At 36.6% G+C, this 22,202-nt stretch overlaps 1 protein-coding gene across 1 annotated transcript; it reads left to right on the top strand.

The window, feature by feature from the left end:
• The first annotated feature begins 249 nt into the window (after positions 1–249).
• Positions 250–19,719, top strand: LOC127420573 (lebercilin-like). The gene is made up of 8 exons (XM_051662968.1): positions 250–478; positions 9,972–10,330; positions 13,704–14,245; positions 14,556–14,693; positions 14,812–14,908; positions 16,665–16,802; positions 17,685–17,981; positions 18,806–19,719. The coding sequence occupies exons 2-8, from the start codon at positions 9,985–9,987 to the stop codon at positions 19,612–19,614; spliced, it is 2,367 nt and encodes a 788-aa protein (XP_051518928.1). The 5' UTR covers positions 250–478; positions 9,972–9,984; the 3' UTR covers positions 19,615–19,719.
• The last annotated feature ends 2,483 nt before the right edge of the window (positions 19,720–22,202 follow it).

The following is a 22,202-nucleotide window of genomic DNA, read 5'->3' on the forward strand; positions in this document are numbered from 1 at the left end:
ACATCTCTCTGAAAGGTTTTGCTCTATTTTTAAGCATAGTTCCCGCTGCAGTGTAACATCAGCCGTACTCAACAAGTGCTGACCGACAGGGGCGGCGCACGTTGCCATGGTGAAGCGTCACTATGACACCGGTAGCAGAAGGCTAGGCGTGGATTCATAGATTTCACCTTCTCCTTCAGTAAAGCACATATTCTCTACAAAAACCACAATCTCCGCCATAATTGACCTCAGATGTCGCTTCATCAAAGGGAGACAACCAAACAACAACCGCACTCTGCATCTCTTTTACTGAACTAGAGAACGTTTTGCGTCGTCTCTACAGTTGAGTGTTTTGTGTTGTTCTAGTTGCACGATATAATCCCAGCTAGCTCGTCGTGTAGCTGGCTAGCGAGTTTGTGAGCCGTTAATCGAGGCATATTATATTTCTACTGAAGAAACTGACAAAAAAGATATGGAGACTTAAAAGGACAAGAAACTGGTAAGCACTTCGTAAGATAGTTTCACTCACGTTTGCTATGGATTTGTTTTTGTTCTCTCTCTTAGTACACTAAGTAACTGGTAGTAAATAAGAAACATCCGCAGTTTTTTTCCTGATACAAAGATCTGTGTTTACAATACACGACGCCATGGTAAAGATAGATACATGAAGCAGTTCATATGTTGACGTTTATACATGTAGCCTGAAAACTTTTGTTTTAAAAATTAAGACATGCTCATGAAGATTCCTGTTGTTTTTAAACACCTGTAGTTTTACTAATCTGATAACTGTTTTAGTTCTGCCCTCATAAAGCTTTGTGTTGTCATATTGAACGATTGTAATGATAATGGCTTCATTAATGTAAGTATTTTTATTTGTAATTTTTTTGTAAAAAATTTTTTTACAATGTATATATTATATATGATATGTTTGAATAATGCCGATTTTTGTGGCATCAAATGAATTATTTTTACCCTGGTTTTACTCCACTGTTTTGGATTATCAACAAAACTGGCGGGCAGTTTCTCCAAGTACTCCTCGCTGCAGACTGTAGCGTGATGACGTAGTGGACGTAATCCCATGCGTATTGGATTTTAGTGACGTGAGGAGTATATTGCTTAGTTTATATATTTGTTTTCTGTGGGTGGAGGAAAAATAAGGAAAAGTATTTTACGAAATCCATGGTTATGACCATTTTTAAAACCTAAGCTATATTAAACAAATGCCTCAGTGTAATACTTTAATAATACGTAATACTGTACTCAGTGTAACGCATAAAAACCAAAACACCCACCACGTCACTAATATCCACTACGCAGATGATTAGATCCACTACGTCACTACGATCCATACAGTCTGCTATGAGGACCCTCTCAGCTATTGTGTTGTGATGGTTACTAATGTCACTGCATATTCTTGGCCTGTCAAGTACAGATGACCTCAGTGCTTGAAGTCTCACATTTGCTCACACAACTCAAGTCTGTCTATATGAGGTGCTCCTCATTGGCAATACAAGAGGTTGCTGTCATTAGACGGACTCAATGATATTGAAAATTCTCCAGCTTTCTTGAACTGGCATTATATAATGGGCTCTGGGCTCCTACTTTGATCTGAAGAATCAAGTATTTGAGTCATTTCTACAATTTGGTGACTTTTAAGTTCCCAGAACATGTCATGGTATTATAATGTTTAATTTCAATCTATGAAATTTTAATATGCTTGATAAAAATAATAAAATACTCTTTGTAATGTTACACACTGCTGTGGGCCTAAAAGTCCCATTTTAAATAACTGAAATCATTTTAAATGACTGCACTAGTTGCATTTCCCCAGAGCTACTCTACATCTTAAAGGGATATATGGCTGAAACGAAAAGAAAAAAGAAAAATGGTCGACAAAAATTTTCATTGTCGAATAGTCGTTTGATCTCATTTAATGTAACATGAGATCACATTAAACTCTAATGATGACGTGTGAGAGCAGCACTGCAGTTCGTACCTGACTGAGGAGAGGAAGAAAACACAGCTCACAGTCCAGATGCACTCCAAACTTTCCAAACAGCTTCAGGTGATTGCAACATATGAGGAAATTATAATGCAAAAATATAAAATAAGTAAATACAGAAGCACTCTTGTTGTGGAATAAGTGGAGTTGCCGCTCCACTGAAGCAAAACTTGCGTGTCGAGTGTCTTTAAAGGAAACACCCCGGCATTACATTTAAATGCAGTTATACTTAATGCGTTATAACTTTATTAAAGTTCAAATAATATAGAAGCAGATCATGTAAATAACTACAAACTCTGAAACTGGCATTTCTCTGTGCGTTCTGTGCCTCTTCTATAAGTTGCGCGAATGTCCCGATCTAAGGGGGAGAGATTTAAACTGCACTTGGCTGATGCACACTCTGTCATGGGGACGCTCGTCCCTCGAGCGCGCACATGCTTAATGCAGCTAGATTATAACGTGATGGCTCATGACTTATTGAATCATAATATATGTGACACTGAGCATTTCTTATTGTGAAGAAAATTGGCAATACGCAACTTTATCAGTTAGAGACAGTTAAAGATGGATTGAAGTGAACAGAAAGGTGAGAGAGGGTATTCTTCGCCCCATTATACACTACAACAAAATACGTTTTTGATTTGTTTTTGTTTTGGCTTGTTTTCCAATATAAATATCTAAAACGCGTTTAAAACAATGTACATTTTCTTTAGAAGCTATACTTCAGAAGAAACATCTTTTTATCTGAGAATGTTGAATATAATATTAAAAATACAAATATTTTAAAATCTAAAAATCCTTTAAAAAAAAAAAGATGCATTCACCTGAGAAGCAGCATATAAGATATTTAGACTTGCTTTTAGAGAAAAAATCTTGAATATAAGTATATTTTGTCTTTACTGCACTCGCAGAAATATAACCAAGTGAAAAAATACATTATATACAAAATACACTATTTATTTTACATTCTCTTAAAGCAAGTCTAAATATCTTATATGTTGCTTTTCAAGTAAATGTATCTTGTTTTAAGGATTTTTAGACCATTTTAAATGGAAAACAAGATAAAAACACTTGATAACAATAGGATTTTTTGCAGTGAATTTCTTTACTGAATTAAACTTAAAAAGTATATTTGTTTCCTTTAATTCAGTGAATGTCATTTAGAGGTATTTTTAAAAGATGATTTTGTCCTCTTTATTGTTAGTAAGCACGTTTAATACAACCTTTTAAGTCGGGCACAAGATGAATAATCGGTTAAGAGCTAATGATTAATTGTTGCAATAATCGCTGAATAGACGAATAATCGTACTAATCATCGTTAGATTAATCGATTATCAAAATAATCGTTAGTTGCAGCCCTAAAGGGATAGTTTACATTTACTTACCCTAATCCCATCCCAGATGTGTATGACTTTCTTTCTTCTGCAGAACACAAACAAATATTTTTAGAAGAATATTTGAGCTCTGTAGGTCCATACAATATAAGTGAATGGTGACCAGACCTCTAAAAGCTCCAAAAAGGAGATAAAGTCAGCATAGAATTAATCCATGACCCCGTTTCCACCTGGTATTACGATGTGTCTCGGGTGATCCGATCACATGTGGCCATGTGAGACACATCGCTGTTTACACCTAGTCACTATATGTGTCTCCTGTGACCACTTGTGTTCAGATTTGGAGTGGAGGGTCTCTATTTCATGACGACATACATTAATCACTATGCCAGTTTGTTACTGCATGATAATAAAGTGCAACAAACTCAGAAAAAGTGCACAAAAAATGGTGCGCTGTTTCTCTCAGATGCAGTTGAAATTTAACCTAAGCACAAACGCAACATGTCAAGCAGAATTATCCATTATTTTTGTGTCTTATCTGTATTAAAGGAGCTTCAGGTGTTCGTGCTTCTCTTCTGTGTTACTATCAGACACACGAAAGAAGATCCGTGAAGCTCTCATGATTGTGTATTTATCCGCTTTTTGTTATCCTTAGGCAACAAAAGAGCGACTTTATTTCCTTTTAAAGTCGCTCATAATCTGCAAAGTTTAAACTCAGGTGAGGGTGGCGCTTCACTTTTGCCAGGATGCATACAGGAAGGATTAGCATTTACACCTCAAATGCGATGTGGTCACATGCGTTTTTGACCACATTCATATGTGGTTTTGGTGATCAGATCACTCGAAACACATCTTAATACCAGGTGGAAACGGGGTCCATAAGACTTGATCATTATCATGATTTCAAGCTCGATTACACTTCCTAGTGATTGACGCATGCGCAGAGTGCTAGACAGCGCTATAGGAAGTGTAATTGAGCTTGAAATAATAATCGCCATGGAGACTGCTGTCAATATGTACAGTGAAAAAGAAGTTATATTTTGGTCTGTTCGACATTATCTCCTTTTAAGAGCTTTTGGAGGTCTGGTCACCATTCACTTGTATATTATGGACCTACAGAGCTGAGATATTCTTCTAAACATCTTCATTTGTGTTCTGCAGAAGAAAGAAAATCATTAGTGGCATGAGGGTGAATAAATGATGAAAGTGTTTTCATGTTTGGGTAAACTAACCCTTTAAACATTTTTGACAAAAATAAGTGCTCAGCAATCACATTTCTTAAAAAAATTCCCATACAATGAAGTGTTTAGTATTATATTCTCCCAATTGCACATATTCTTTCGTTGTAAATATGTCATTTTAACACTGATAGTAGAGGTTTTTTGTTTGCCCCTTGTTTTGATTGTCCACCCCGTCATGTCATCATATTGTGACCTTTAACTGTTATGATGTGACGACACTGTCACTGGAAGTGACATCAGCCATTTAAAAAAAATTGCCGCTTTTCCACCCTCGGGAAGAACGGTTCTCATTGTGAAACCATGCCTCTCCATACAGTTGGCACGGTTACGGTTTCTTTTTTCACTGTGGTGCTTGAAAGAACGTAACAAATAGCCTATGTGAGTTGGCGAAGGCATGACAGTTAAACATTAGAGCGAGTGCACTGTAGGATGATCATATATTCCAGTTTTCAGGACTGCATTTCCCCGTTTTTTACGCTAATACTGTAAAACACAGGAAAGACATGTCCCATGTCACAAAAGGGAAAGCAAAGAGAAAAAGGCGAGAGGTGTGCATGCCACCGGACACGAACACACAGAATGGTAAAAGTTCCTAGATTAGCTAAGAAGGACATTCATTGACAACATATTATACAAGTAATAAAATGATATATTATATGAGCTTTAATGAGCTATAACTTAATATAACTCTCTGATGAAATGTTGTGAAATGTTGAAAAATGTATACTGGAGTTAAACCATCATAAAATCATGAAAATACACCAAACATACACCATTTTTTTTAATTACATTTTATTAACCTAGGGATATCCAGAACTAACAATTTCATAATCAACTTGTCGGTCGGTTGTTTGAACGACTAGTCGACTAGTTGGTGTTAAAGATAATAATGTATAATTAGGCTCCGTTGTTTTCACGTGACCCCAATCGTATAGTTTCAGAGGAATATACGTACGCTAAGTGCAGCACTTCAACATGGTGACTAATGGATATTCAACAAATAAATAGGCTAAATAACTACAACATATTATTACAAAAAACTATTAAAGTAAGAAAAGTAATAAATAAGAAAGGTTCCAATACAGCGGCAAAAAACGACTTATGCACATCCTGAACGCAGAATGACTGCAATGTAGCCAGTGCTTCAGGGCGATCCTTGCTGTGCATTCAAAAGTGCAGAACTGCAAGATAATATTGCAGGTACTTATCTACTGTAGTTCATGACAACAAGCAGATTAATTTTTTTTTTTGCTGCAACTATTTATTTAAGCAGTGTCAGACTGAATCAGCAAAAGACTTTACAGTTTTTCTCAATTGCTTTGGCTCATTATTTGAAACAGTCTTAACAGTCTCTAAACTGTAAGTGCAATTGTCACAACTGTTTTATGGGACATCACAAACCATCACAAACCTAGTTATTGTGTCAGTAAATTGGCCAGTGCCACCAAAATGGAATTCTTTTTTGTCATCTTGTGAGCCGTACTGGTCAAAATGTTTAGATGTTTTTTCACCATGGCAGTCATCCCTGGAACTGTTTGTTATATACAAATTTCATTTTTGTTCTACTTTTTTTTTTATTGACACTGACTGCTTACTGTACTATACAAAAATGTCAGTTTTGTCTTGCTGAATGCTATTGTGTATCACACTGAGCTTTTTAGAAACCGATTTCAACAGTAGATAAAAGTTTATTGGGAAAAGTCAATACTGAACAATACTGTAGTACACAGAAAAAGGATATGCACATTTGTATGTATATAGTACATTTATTTTTGTAGCAATGTGTTACATGTAAACAGAAAATTCACATTTGCATGTCCATTTTTACACATTTCTTACATGTAAAGTCATATATAGTGAAAAAAAAAAAACATTAAAAAAATGCAACAATGAAAAAACATTCCATGTCATAGATATTTATGGAATATTTTATAATTATAATAATTATATACATGTATGTCTGACAGATTTTGATTATTGAATGGATCATTTTGCATGTGATGGCTCACACGATGAAAGAATATTTAGAAGTTGTGAAGAGTATGACAGTTTCACTAAGAATCAACTCACCAGTTTTGATCAGCAAGCCATGTGCATTTAGTTATTGTGCAAATTGTAGACAATTGTACTTACTCTTTTGCACACATGTGCCAAAACACGTGCAATTTGCTTAAATGGATAAGAAATTCAAAAATGGTGTGAACAAGAAACTAACTGTTCAGAGATTTGAACTCTGAATTTTGTTTTGGGAAAAATAATTTTCATTCGAGAATTGAGCCAAAGCGACTGAGAATAACTGTAATCTCTCCACAACACCTCACAAATATGGTAACAATACTCACAGCAGAGTATTTAAAGTCTAACAGTTACCATCTTGTAATGTGTTGTTGATTCGGAATTTGATTGCTGTAACAGCAGCTCATAGAAGGACTAAACATAAAGCATTAAAGAGATGAAACTTAGAGGGTTTTACTGTACTGACTGTTATTTACTGATGAGCACAGCAAGTATCATCACGCAAAAACACAGAAGTTAGGTCTCTTAAATAATTTGAGAAATGCGTCTACCATTAAAACCACCACCACTAAAAAATATTAATGTTAGGAGTCGAATCCACTAATCGGCTTAGGCTTTGGATGATTAGTCTATTAGTCAACCACCGTGGCACATCCCTAAACCTCACCATAGCGATCTTTGCCAGCTACCTAAAAATAAAAGAGTTATCTTGGCATTGGAATGTACTTAAGCAATTTCACCAGCATGGTTGAGCTTTTTTAATCACTGTAAGCTAACCAAGCTGAGAAATCTTTGCAGTGAATGGTTTGTAATTGTGCCGTGCCGAGCCATGCTCAAGTGGAAATGCAACTGGAACCGTTCCTCATCGTGTTCAGAAACATTCGGCCCAATGGTGGAAAAGTGGCTAAGGTTGGAGTTATTTGAAGCGATTTTGAAACAGAACTCTTCTGTTTTATTTATGTTTTTTCTTTATTTTGTGATGTTAGCCATTTGTTGTCAAGAATAACATGTCCACCCTGTTATGGAAAGATATTGGGGGGGGGGACTTTAATTTTAAAGTTCAATATATTTTTATGTTAACAGAAATAAAATCATAATTATAATAAACAAGTAGTGGCTAATTTTACCCACTGAATGTACACCCTATTATTTTCTACCCTGACTCTGCCCACCTAACCCAATGGACATCTACATTTGTTAAGTATATTTAGCTTGACCTGTATAATTTATAAAATCTATAACATGTCCCTTTAATGATGAAACATAAAGATTCCTATAAAAGTATGCTTAATTTTTCCAAAGTTTCAAAGCCGAAAAGTCACCGAACTGTAGGAATGACCCAGTTTCTTCTCTTCTGTTTGCTAACATGTTATCTGAGATCTCACAACATGTGGTCTTAACAGTTCTAAATTTACAGGTCTAACATGCAATCTGAGTCATGACTTGTTTGTTTTGTATAAATGATTTTACCCAGTAATACAGATTATCAATTAATTCAGGACAAAATTATCAGGGCTTGCTTATTGCATATCTGTACATTAAAATTTTAAGCAGGCCTGCATATGTCTTGGGTCACAATACTTATTCTGTGAAAACCATTTGAAACATCTCAATGGATGATAAACATTTGAGAATAACAAGCGAGGTGGAGTGTGAGGCAGTAATTGAATGTGTTTTGCATATCATTAAGGAGTGAATGATATTATTGGCAGCTTACAAAGGGGCTGTCTCGCCTAAATCTCCATGGTGATGGAGCGGTAACACAGAGAGGTTCAGTGACTAAAAGAGGAAGGACTTGTTAGTGGCCTTACCAAATGGTCATAATTACAACAGTTCTGCTGTGGCTTTATTTAGTTTTTTCTTAATAGCACTGCAGTTATAGTGGCATTTTGTTCTTTTTGAAACTTGGAGATTTCTTATTTGTACTCAATTTATGCACTTCATCAACACTGTAAACTCTAATGCTCAAAATCATTCATTGTTTTGAGAAGGGAAAAATGAAATCATACAAATGAGTTCAAATAAATTAACCTTGATGAGTATATAGTCTGTACCATGAAACTGACACCTTTTAAGTAACCTGAATTATTTTATTGTTTTGAGTTTAATGAACTCATCTCTTTAAATTGACAGGAACTTAAATTTAACTGAAACTGGGCAAGGGATTTCTATTTCCCAGTATGCTTTGCATGGCACTCGACAGGGAGAGTAAATGTTAAAATTAAGTGTCTTTGTGCAAGATGAATGTAAAGGGTGAGACTTATTATTGTTTAATGTTATGTTGTGTTATTTAGAAGAGTTTCTGATATGTTTGGGGGGGTTACTATTATGGTGAATAGTGGAGCTTGAGCTTAGGTTGAGGACAGTTACAAATTGAAACTGTTTTTTGATTTACTTATTGAGCAATTGCTATGCAATTAAAGCATAGTGTTACCAATTAGCATGCATTCAGCATGCTAGCATTCACTATACTAGCTAGTAAGGTTTTCTCTTATTGAAGTATTTAAAGTTCAGCCAAAGAGATAAATTAAAAGTGCCATCAAAATGTATAAGTTAGCTTACTCAGTACTGGTAAGTTGAGAGCAATTAACATGCACGTGTATTACAAAATTTTTAAAATCTGAAAGTTCTATTAACTTAAACTTGGGAATTTATTAACTTAAAAAAAAATGGATGTAACTGATTTCCTCAAATTGTTTGAGTTCTGCTAACTTATTAGGGTTTGCAGTGAACTACTGAACTTCACAAACACAATATACATACAGTATGCCTTTTCTTTTAAGTTGAATTTGGTAAGAAAGTGTTTGTCAAGTACACTTCAGTGTGATTTTAGCTTGCACTATAAGACATCATCTTATTCTAAATGAAGCCATCTTAATTGTTTTACTTAATTATGAGTAAGTAATGTCTGAATACATTTGCAGTATTTGTGAGTGTGTCTGGGCTCCACTGGCTGGAAGCTGAAAATTAAAGGCATGTGACGTAACTGTCATAAATGAGTGCAACAACTATGACAGTGGCTTGATGCAAATCTTATTAGATAACCTCTCAGACAGCGTGAGTGAGTGTTTTTTGTCTTTGTTTTGTTTTTTGTCACGATTCACTCAAGGCTCCTTAGCAGCACCAACCACACTCTTAAACACTCACGCTTGCATGTGCACAACCTCTCAACAATATTACGTACAGTATATTATGTATTCTAATTGTGTTACTTCCCACTATTGCATCTCAACCACCCTGCTTTGAAAGCACTAATTTGCAAACATTGAGTGGCTTATTCTGATTTCTGTGTTTGTGTATATGTGTGCTGCTTATTAACTGAGAGTCAAGCACCTGTATCAGTGGCATATTCAGTCCAGTCTCAGCCTAATGTAAAACATTTTGTTTCCATCTCTGTAGACTTTGGAAAGACATGGACTCAAATGAAGATAATCAGGAATCAGAGCACAGCCGATTGTCCCATCGTAGCAATGGCAAGGTCTCTGAATTTTCTCTCCAATCTGGGAAAAAGGAGAAATATCGAAAGGACATAGAGAGCTCAGCTGGGGATCGAGCACAAAGTAAAACACGAGAGCCAGTCAGAGACCCAGACCGTGATCGTTGTTCAGATGGAGAGCGCAGTAGTGCCTCTTTCTTCTCAGATGATTATGAAAATGTCTCACACTCTGATCGGTCTCTGTCGCCACGGTCAGCGTCTCCATCAGCACAGCGAAGAGGGAGATCTAGAAAGGTGTCCAGCAGCCCCTTAATTCGAGCAGGTACACGTACACACATTAAACACAAAAACATATAGAGTGGGATTCGAAAATCTTAGTACACATGTGAAAATGCTTGTCTTATGAATTTATATGATTTAATACAGTTTGTGTTTATTACAAATTATATTATCAGCATAAAAATTTGAGTGAAAAGTAACATTTTCACAAATGTAGGAATTTCTTGGTGTTAGGTTTGTCCCTTTTTTGGTTTAATGATAGCATGCACTCGAGCTGGCATAGACTCCACAAGCAAAACCTGATGATCCAAGTTATTACAGCATGATTTGAGAATGTTCCAAAGAGCATCTTCTGTGCTTCAATGGAAGCAAAGAAATTGGACCATTTGTACAAAGGACTTAACTAGACATAGTGCAGAATGTTAAATATTTATTCTTCATTTTATGTCATTAATTTTCTTTATTTAAATTTTTTTTAAATTACAGATTTTCAGTGTAGTCTCAGATGTTTGGACCCCAATGTATATAGGCATAACCCAAATAAAAAAACACCCTATTATTATTCATGAAGATTATTCAAGTATTTTGCTTACCTTTCCTTTTCTCCATTATATCATACTTAGAATGGTAAGTCCTCATAATATTAAAAATTCATCAACAAGCCAGAAGGTCGAATAATTTGTATGCATCACCTTAAGCAGATGAAATCAGTTCAATGCCTTCTCTTACCCACCTATTACAGTTGGTTTCTGTAACATGGTTAAGACCATCAGCATTTTAATCCTGTGGTGATTGTACATGTTATTATTTATGGACAATAAAGTTTCTTGAGACACTGATTGGTAAGATGAAAACCGCAGGATCTGGATGAATGCAGGCTGTATGTTTTCCCACTAACAGATACCCAATTGTTCAGTCTTACAAATGAACAAAACACTCTGAGGATGAATCTCACAAATGTTTTCAAGAACATAAATGTCTGGGTCATATTTCACCCCAAATTCAAAATAAATAAATGCATTATATTTTGCTTAAAGAAACTGAAGCCTTTTTTTCGTAATCATAGCTATTTCTTTTTCATTGTGACTCTGACATTTATTTCATGACAATTAAGCACATTTCCCCCAAAATTCCCATTATTAACATTAAGAAAAATCTCATTCTTATTACGGCAATGCAAAAAAGAATGATATATTATATAAATTGTAAAAAGTATTTATGCTTTCGGTATATATTGCAATGTCTTTAATTAATACTGATTTAACTTGGGGGCCTGGGTAGCTCAGCAAGTAAAGATGCTGACTACCATCCCTGGAGTCACAAGTTCGAATCCAGGGCATGCTGAGTGACTCCAGTCAGGCTTCCTAAGCAACCAGTTGGCTAGGGTGGGTAGAGTCACGTTGGGTTAACCTCCTCGTGGTTGCTATAATGTGGGTGGGGCGCGTGGTGAGTTGTGCGTGGATGCCACAGAGAATAGCGTGGGCCTCCACATGCGCTATGTCTCCGCAGTAACGCACTCAAGCCACGTTAGAAGATGCGTGGACTGACGGTCTCGGATGCGGAGGCAACTGAGATTAGTCCTCCGCCACCCAGATTGAGGCGAGTCACTACGCCACCACGATGACTTAGAGCGCATTGGGAATTGGGCATTCCAAATTGGGGAGAAAAGGGGAGAGAAAAAAACATAGCATACCATAATATTTTAATTTTTACTGCTTAAAAAACTCATATTACAGTAGGGTAAGATTTTTACTGTTATACACTGTAAAAAACAGATCTAAAGAGAATCATCATTGACAATAATGAGAATTACAAAACAAACAAACAAACAAAAACAAAAAACATTCGGATGCATTATGGTAAAAATAATGTCACAATAAAAAAATAAATTAAAAAAAACCTAACGTTCCTAAAATAGGATTTACTATTTTTGTTTTAAATTTGGGGTGAAATATGACCAGACTGTGTGTAAAAATCCCAGGAGATCAGCAGTTACAGAAATACTCAAACAGCCCGTCTGGCACCAACAATCATGCCCAGGGTCAGACTGGGAAGAAAATTCGGCCTGGGATTTTACATAGAAACTGGCCCAAAAGTTGTTGGGTGGGGGGGGGTTGCTGTCCTTTTCTGCATATCACTGCCCCCTTCCACATATCGTGGCACTGTTTTGTGGCGCGTTCTGCATAATGTGGCGGCCCCATTTAGCGGCCGGCCCATCGGGAAAAGTCCGGGTTCTCCCAATGGCCAGTCCGCGCCTGATCATGCCACGGTCGAAATCACTGAGATCACATCCTAGTGTTTATGTGAACATTAACTGAAGCTCCTGACCCCTATCTGCATGATTTTTTTGCATTACACTGCTGCCACACAATTGGCTGATTAGATAATCGCATGAATAAGTAGATGTACAGGTGTTCCTAATAAAGTGCTCAGTGAGAGTATGTGGTAAAATAACAAATAAATAAACATTCAGCAAATTATTTGCTTTACACAACAAGTACTCAAAATTCACAAAAAAAAAAATATTTGAACACAGAAAATGTGCATTATTCACCCGTTTAATCCCAATTTTTTCCCCGCTGAGTGGGCACATGTATTTTACTCCTTGGATAGCTCAATGAAAGAAACTGTATGCCTTTTCAAAAAAATAAAATAAAAAGTTAGTGAAAACATGAGATTTATTCTTCGGTGGGAAAATACAGAAAAAGTGTGATACATTCATTTTGCTCAGTTGCTCAAAAGGACCCAATAGAAATAGCAAACAATAAAGTAACATAATTTAATTTTTTTTTTTTTTTACTATCACGCAGTTGTGGGTGAAAAGGGATGACAAACCAATAATAACTGCATATTTATTTTTACTTTGAAATAATCATATACATTTGAATTGAAATAATACTTTAAAATCTGCAATTTTATAATGGGAGTCAGTTAGTTGCCTATTCAAAAATGGGTCTCTTCCCATCAGTCATAATTATGACCACTTACATGTTTACTTGTCCTGTGTGCATGATTTATATGAGGCTGAACAATCTTGTTAATAAATCAATAAAAGACCCTTTAAACATTATACTGGATGAACAAAATGTGGTAGATGTAAGAGTATAATGACTGGTTTTGTTTGCTTCCTTTATGGAGTTTTGACAGAGACATAATCTTTAGAGGAGCACAGTGGAATTAAATGAATCTGGTCATGTGACTATTTGCACCACTCATGTAAAAATATTCACATGAAATCAAGACAGTCTGCACTGTCATTTACAATTGACAACTCTTTGCACGCAAGTCTAAGTAGATTGTAGAAACCACTGCCGTAAATGTTCTCTACGATCAATTTAAGATTACGATGATTTAGGGAAATGCAGCCCTGGACAATATATATGTCTATCACTATTAACATTTTCTGTTCTTTTCAGGTGTTCGTAAAGGTGTAACACGGCGTCCCCCTCCCCACTCCCATCATCCTCAGCAGCGGTCAGGAGGCATACAATCTCATATCTTGAGTAAAGATGCTCCATCTAAAGAGGTCGACAAGGTCACTAAGCGCATGCTGTCTGCACGTCTGCTTAAGATCAACGAGCTAAAGAACGGACTGTCTGAGCTACGTTTACATGCGGATGAGCTGCAACGTGAGAACCGTTTATTGCGGCAGCTGCAGCTGCGGCAGGAGAAAGCACTGCATCGCTACAACGACACAGAGAGTGAGATTTCACAGCTGCTGTCTCGCCACAACAATGAGACTCATGTTCTGCGCGAGAGGCTACGACGCAGTCAGGAGAACCAGCGCGCAGCTGAGAGCAGCCTAAGGGAGATGGATGCCCAGCTCCAGCGCTGTCGCAGCCAGCTCCAGAAACTGCAGCGACTCGCAGACGACCAGAATCTTGGAGAGAGGGAGGAGCTCTCGCGCAAACTGATGCACACACAAGCAAAATTGCAAGAGAGTGAACGCAAAGTGAAGGTAGACACACACAAAAAACACATTTGCTTGGATACTTGTGTAGACAAACCAGACATCCTTCAATTAAAAAGGTTTTTGTAAATTGTTAAAGGTGAAGTGTGTAATTTCTGTGCCACTAGCATCACCAAATGGACTTGGAAAAAAATACACACTTCACTTTTAATAACTGTTACCAGAGGAAGTAACTTCTTTTTAGGTGCATTGATTGTCTGCAATGATATTTTGACATTAAAGTGCTTTATTCCAAAATAAAAAAGGTTATAATATGTGTTCATGTCTTTTTGACTGTATGTGTATCTTGTGTCCTCAGGAATTGGAAAAGAACATGGAGCTGAGTAGTGGGAGCTTTCAGAGGCAGCTAGCTAATGAGATGAGAAGAACTCATGATACCCAACTGGAAGTTAAAGCACTACAGGAGGAAGTGGAGAGACTTTGCACTAAACTAAAGGTACCAAACACATACAATAGACAAGTTACAACACAAGCCATATGCAGTTTTGGGTGTTAATGTCATCCAGTTAATCAGAACCTTTACTCAGTTTTCAATTTGTTGAATCTGTTTTCAGGAGAAAGAAAGGGAGCTGGATGCTAGGAACATCTACTCTAACAGGATGGGGAAAGCTTCTTCTAAGAAAGAAGTATATAATTGCACCAAGAGGAAAGGTAAACCAGTCTTTGTTGATAATGTAGGTTGAAGTCCCAAAACACATCTGTGCCAATGTACCTTGCTCCCAGGGCCCTCTTCGATACTTAAACATTAAGTCCATAATTACTACTAGCAGTTAGATAATGACTCCATAACAAACATCTTCCAATGGTGATATATTCCCATGTGCTTCAGTGGGGACTTTAACCCTATGTTTTCAAAGGCAATTACAGTAGTTCAAGTTTTATATGGACATAGAAGTTTGCATTAAATTACATTGTATCAAATTTTGAGTAGTATTTCTTATGTGTGTATAATGTACAGTGGGGTCAAAAAATCTATTTAGAATTTTTTTAATTTAAAGGAGCTGTGAGCGATTTTAGCCATTCTGGGACTTCCACAAGACTGAGCTGTTAAATTAGACAGTTGTCAAACTCAACAGTAGCAAAATAGCGCCCTCAGCTGACAATTGTTATGAATCTGAATATGACATTGAACTTGAATGATCCGTTTCATCTAAATACACCATGAGAACATGAAAAATGATTGATGGGCAGAAACACATCAAAGTCTTCTGATTGGCTTATCAAAGAATGTGGTCACATTTTTATTTGCTGTTTACACTGTCTAGTACTGTCACAGAGACCGGGACACTTATTTAAGTAATATCTTTCAGGGGGAAGGAACATTTTCAGTGCTTTCAGCACCTTTAAAACAAATGTTTAAATTACAAATTTTATTACAAGCATAACGATTTCAGAGAAAAGTAAAAAAAAAAAAATTTCTTTTTTTTTTTTTTTTGCTTTAATGACAGCATATGCTTGAGCTGACATGGACACCATGTTTCTGCAAAAATGTTATTGCAGCATAATTTGATAATGTTTCAAAAAATATCTTGTGTGCTTCAATGTAAGCTAGGAAATCTGACTTTTTGTACAAATAAGTTAATTTGGTCAATGCCACAATTTTGCATATAGTCACCTATAAATAGTGCAGAATCGTAAATATTTCTTCTTCGTTTTGCGTAATAACTTTTTTATATATATACACTTACTGAGCACTTTATTAGGATCACCTGTACACCTACTTACTCGTGTGATCATGTAATCAGCCAATTGTGTGGCAGCAGTGTAATTCATAAAATCAGGCAGATACGGGTCAGGAGCTTTAGTTAATGTTCACATCAACCATCAGAATGGGGAAAAAATTTGATTTCAGTAATTTTGACGTGGCATGATTGTTGGTGCCAGACGGGCTGGTTTGAGTAATTCTGTAACTGCTGATCTCCTGGGATTTTCACGCACAACAGTCTCTTGAGTTTACTCAGAATGGTGCCAAAAACAAAACACATCCAGTGAGTGGTAGTTCTGCGAACGGAAATGCCTTGTTGATGAGGGAGGTCAACGGAGAATGGCCAGATTTGTTCGAGCTCACAGAAAGGCTACGGTAACTCAGATAACCACTCTGTACAATTGTAGTGAGCAGAATAGCATCTCAGAATGTACAACATGTTGAACCTTGAGGCGGATGGGCTACAACAGAAGAAGACCACGTCTGGCACATTATTAGGACCATTTTGTTCCTAATAAAGTGCTCAGTGTGTGTATAATTATCTAAAATCCTAAAACTTTTATTTACAGATTTAAATGGGGGGAAAAGTCCTGGATTTCATTGTGATCCCAGACTTTTGCAACCCACTGTATATGCATGCAGTTTTTACACGTCTGTGCAAGTAAAATACTTTGCAGTGTTTTGTATTTTTATTTTTCGAAGGCCCTAGCACAACCAGTACTATAGCTGTACAGACTGAGCAGAGGATGTCCTCACTGGATTTCCCCTCGCCTCATCCATCTCTTACCAATGAGCTCCCACCTGATGACCGAACTGATGATTACCTCACTCTGAAGGCACGTACAATTTATTTAATAAAATCTTGAGATAACTGTGTGTAGGTACATTTTTATTTTAAGACTAGTGCATTTTCTAAAACAGTACACTGGTTTATGTATTAAACACAAGAGTACTTAAGCTTATGAAATCACACAGTTGCAGTTTATGTCTTAAAGTAGCCCAATATTTGCATTAAATGCTGCATATTGTCTTCCCGAATAAATTGTCTTCATTCATGTTTCAGAGTCAGTCATCTCCTTTCATTTGATACTTTAATAATTGCAGTTGTTCTTTTGTTGATGGATTGCTTTTGCTCATTAGGGTATGTTTATTTTTACTGCATGAGGGTCCATGGGTCTTAAAGATTAGGTTTTGAGTGCAGCTGAACTGATTTATTTATTATGTTTTGTAAGTAAGGAATAAGGCAGTCAGTATGTCATTATCGCAAAAACATTAAAGCCAGACAGGGTGATCAGGATCTTGTATTAAGATGTTTAATTTGTGATAATGATGGACTGACTGTATATTATCATGCTTGCATGGCTACTTACCAAATAAATAAATAAATGGACATGAAATGAAATTTGAGTTGAAATTATTTTATTATGTGAGAAGAAAGAGACAACAAGATACAACATGAGCCATGTAAAGTACAGCTGTGTAATATTTAACCACAGAATTCTGCAATCCACCAATCAGAATAGAGTATTCCGCACGGCTGTGTAATAATGATTTATAAATGAGTAGATGTTTTATAATAAGTGTGAATGACAAGAAGGACAACATTAAATGCATGTGTAACATTTCAGTGAGCAAATCTTGTGTTATATTTGTATAATTGTATTATTTCTTTCTCTGCACCTTTCTGTTGTTTTATATTTGATTTATGTTCTTCTCTTTCAGTCCTTTTTATCATTAATTTTCCTTCTCTTTCTTTTTCTATAAAATATCAGCAGGATCAGCAAGACCGAAAGCAGAAACAGAGAGAAGCAAAGGACTGGATGATACAAGATTTTTGGAGAGAGAGGGAGAAAGAAAGAGAGAGGGAATCAGCAGTGGGACAGATAAAAGAGAAGGAAAAAACAAAAGAGATATTGCAAGACAGAGAAAGAGAAATGGAGCTACTGAAAGACAGGGAGAGGCAAAGACTAGATCAACAGCTCAACTTACATGAGAAGAACTCAAACGAACACAGAAATGGTAGGAACAGTTTATTTGGTCTAATAATGCTGGTTTGACTGCTAATTATTGTAGACATTTGATATTTGATATGTCGTATTATTCTCTCTGTTCAAGAAATACAGACATATATCTGTTGTAGATCCATAGTTAAAATGATATGAAATACAGATTTTTTGACAAGTGTTAATATAGCCTGTAATTTCTCTGAGGACAAAAAAATGTGTCTGCAAATTATTTTTCTTTTTTTACAAATACATCCGAAGTACCAACAGTTTATGTAAGGTAAAATTATGTATGCTGTTTGCAAACATTTTGGTCATGACTGAAAATTATTAGTGTACTTTTTTGTTGTTGGTAGGATATGCCAAGTATGATGACATTTTTTGGTACAGTTAATTTAGAAACAAGTCCTTTAATTGGACATGTTACTAAAAGCTGATTTGTAGGCTTCCACCCACACCATAGGGACATTTTTTAAAGCTACAGCTCTAGATGTCTTAAGAGATGATGATTCAGGGTAATGAGGTACTTTGATTAGCTGATAAGCATATTGGTACTGCCATGGAAATAAAACAAATATGTGAAGCTCCTACATCACCAATAGATCTTGAGGAACAGCCTTGAGCAAGAGTTAATAAATGCATAAAGCGCAAATTAATAATAATAATACAAAGATAAACCTTAATTATATACAGTAAAAGGCTTGGAGAAGTACAGCTAATATAGCTGAACACAGAAGCTTCAATAACTGAATTTTTCAATGATACTCAGAAGGTAGATGTTTGTTAAATATTTCATGTATTAGTTGAAATGCTTAGCTCTTTCTATTACTTTTGCAATAGGCCTACACAGAGAGGAAGAGGATTGGAGGATTTGCCTATCTATATCTCCGAAGGAGGAAGAGATCAGGAAGCAGCATGAACTGGAAGAGGAAGAACTTAAAGTGAGAAATCAGGAGATCCATGTGGTCAATCAAGAGCGTTCTGAAGAGGAACGTCAATGCAAGGAGCAAATATTGGAAAAGATACGAGAGATTGACATGCAGACTCAAGGCCAGGATTCGGACTTCTTCTCAGACGAGACGGGAAGTGTCCGCTCTCCACCACGGTTGTCCGAGCAGCGAAACCAAAGCGGTATTTTTAAATTCGCAGACCAAGACGAGAACCTAAACACATTTGGAAGTGGGAGAAGGGGGGCTGGTCTCCGAGCACAGCGACCTAGCGAGAATCTTGATCTTGCTTTTGGCAGCTATGCCCCATCTTTTGGTAAGTCTGCTCCCCGGGGAGGTTTGGGCTCCCGGAATGCAAATCAGAACTCAAACCCACAGCCTCCACGAGAACTGGATGGAAGGATGGATCTGGATGGTATTGTGAAAGAGAGGAAGGCCAACCTCATGCAGCAGCTTTTCGGGTCCACTTCCACTTCACCTCCTTCTGACCTTCCCAGCAAGATGGAGATCCTAAGCCCCCCTCTTACTGCCCAGCTCTCATCAGGACCAGTGAGTGGACGCAGCAGGGACACTGACACACCAACTAGACTAAACTTCAATTCTCTCCCCAAAAATAGAAGCACTTTCCAAGTCTCTGAGAGCCGACCAGCAGTTGGGGCCATTACATCATTTGATGACGACATAGAGGAAGTCACACTCTGATTGTGATGCTTGTATAAACATTGTACATGGAAGAAACAGTTTCTTGAAAACAGGAGGAGAACATCCAAAAACACCTGATACTTGGTTTTGTGCTCCCTTATGAAGTTATCTCTGATTAAAAAATGGTTAGTTTGCTACCATGCCTCTTTTTTTTTTTTTACCTTTAATGCTCTGGACGAAATCATAGAGGATGATATTCTGAGTCTTCTCTTTCACTCTTTTTTTTTTTTTTAGTTAGGTATGCAAAGGAAAAGCATTTTTCTTGCCCATCTGCAGTGTCCAAAATTTACACTTGCCAAGCACCAAATGTGAGTCTTTACCAGTTGGTTGGTAACACTGATAGGAACCACAACATGGTTTTAAGACTGGATTACACTACCCAACTTTATCAACGATTTTAGCACCAGTTTACCATCAGGCTTATTTGTTACTCATCGGCTCCAGACAGCACATTTTGGGCCAGTTGGAGTTGACAGATTTTACAGAATATCTTGGAGTAAATGATGGGTATAGACTCCAATGTCTGACCCTTAAACTATGCTCACATCTAGTTGTATATCAGATGTGTTTTAGATATTTTAGAGGTGACTGTAGAGGAAATTTTGCAGTGTATGATGCTCCACGACTCAAATCTGAAGTCAAATCTGAAGTCATACATCTGACCCTCACTAATCTAAGTGTTTCAAATCAAAGTCATAAAAAAATGCCTATCAAAGTAAACATCTGACAGGACATGGGCATGTCTTTTAAACAACTTTTTACCTCAGTGAAAAATCAGAGATTTACCTAGGATGCCTAAAGGGTTTTATCCTCTTGAACTCCATGTGGCGATACAAATGTGGAATATTCCTTACATTCCATTACACCAAAACAAAAATATGACCAACAAAGTCAATATGTGCAGTTTTTCTGTAGCCTGGATTATCTCATACACTCACTGAGCAATTTATTAGGAACACTATGGTCCTAATAAAGGGCCCACCATGGTCTTCTGCTGTTGTAGCCCATCTGCCTCGAGGTTCGACGTGTTGTGGATTCTGAGATGCTATTCTGCTCACTACAAATATGTCAAGTGGTTATCGTGGAGTTACCAGAGCTGTTTCCATCTGCCGTTTTTGGCACCATTCTGAGAAAACTCTAGAGACTGTTGTGTGGGAAAATCCCAGGAGATCAGCAGTTACAGTAATACTCAAACTAGCCCGTCTGGCACCAACAATCATGCCACGGTCAAAATCACTGAGATCACATTTTTCTCCATTTTGATGATTGATGTGAACATTAACTGAAGCTCCTGACCCGTATCTGCATGATTTCATGCACTGCACTGCTGCCACACAATTGGCTGATTAGATAATCACTGGTTTGAGTATTTCTGTAACTGCTGATCTCCTGGGATTTTCACGCACAACAGTCTCTAGAGTTTACTCAGAATGGTGCCAAAAACAAAAAACATCCAGTGAGGGGCAGTTCTGTGGACGGAAATGCCTTGTTGATGAGAGAGGTCAACAGAGAATGGCCAGACTGGTTTGAACTGACAAAGTCTACGGTAACTCAGATATCCGCTCTGTACAATTGTGGTGAAAAGTATAGCATCTCTTGCGGGTTGGCGCTGTTTTCGCGGTGCGAGGGGGACCTACTCAATGTTAGGCAGGTGGTTTTAATGTTGTGGCTGATCGGTGTGTGTGTGTGTGTGTGTGTGTGTGTGTGTGTGTATATATATATATATATATATATATATATATATATATATATATATATATATATATATATATGTGTGTATATACTGTGTGTATATATATATATATATATATATATATATATATATATATATATATATATATGTATATACTGTGTGTATATATATGGTATATATACATATATATATACGTATATACTGTGTATATATATATATATATGGTATATACATATGATATATACGTTCACTTTATTAGGAACACCTGTACATCTACTTATTCATGTGATTATCTAATCAGCCAATCGTGTGGTAGCAGTGCAATGCATAAAATCACGCAGATACGGGTCAGGAGCTTCAGTTAATGTTCATATCAAACATCAGAATGGGGAAAATATTTGATCTCAGTGATTTCAACCATGGCATGATTGTTGGTGCCAGACGGGCTGGTGTGAGTATTTCTGTTACTGCTGATCTCCTGGGATTTTCATCAACAGTCACTCGAGTTTACACAGAATGGTCCCATAGTGTTCCTAATAAAGTGCTCAGTTAGTCTATGTGTGTGTGTGTGTGTGTATATATATATATATATATATATATATATATATATATATATATATATATATATATATACACACACAGTATATATAAGAAAGATAATGCAAAATAAATTTTAATGGGTGGTAAGAAGTAGTTATGGCCAGTACATTTTTCTTTATTTACCCACCATTTGCAGATTAATTTTGGAACCTGTCAGTGTAATTTTTTTTTTAATACCACATAGAAAGTAATATAGTTAATATTGTTTTTTGGGATTTTCTTTAGAAACATTTACCAAAAGAACTTGATAAGTAATGATAGAGGGTGGTGTGCATTATCTGATCATCATATGTAA

This window comes from Myxocyprinus asiaticus, chromosome 29 (genome assembly GCF_019703515.2).
Source record: "Myxocyprinus asiaticus isolate MX2 ecotype Aquarium Trade chromosome 29, UBuf_Myxa_2, whole genome shotgun sequence".
In the NCBI taxonomy this organism is placed as follows: Eukaryota; Metazoa; Chordata; class Actinopteri; order Cypriniformes; family Catostomidae; genus Myxocyprinus; species Myxocyprinus asiaticus.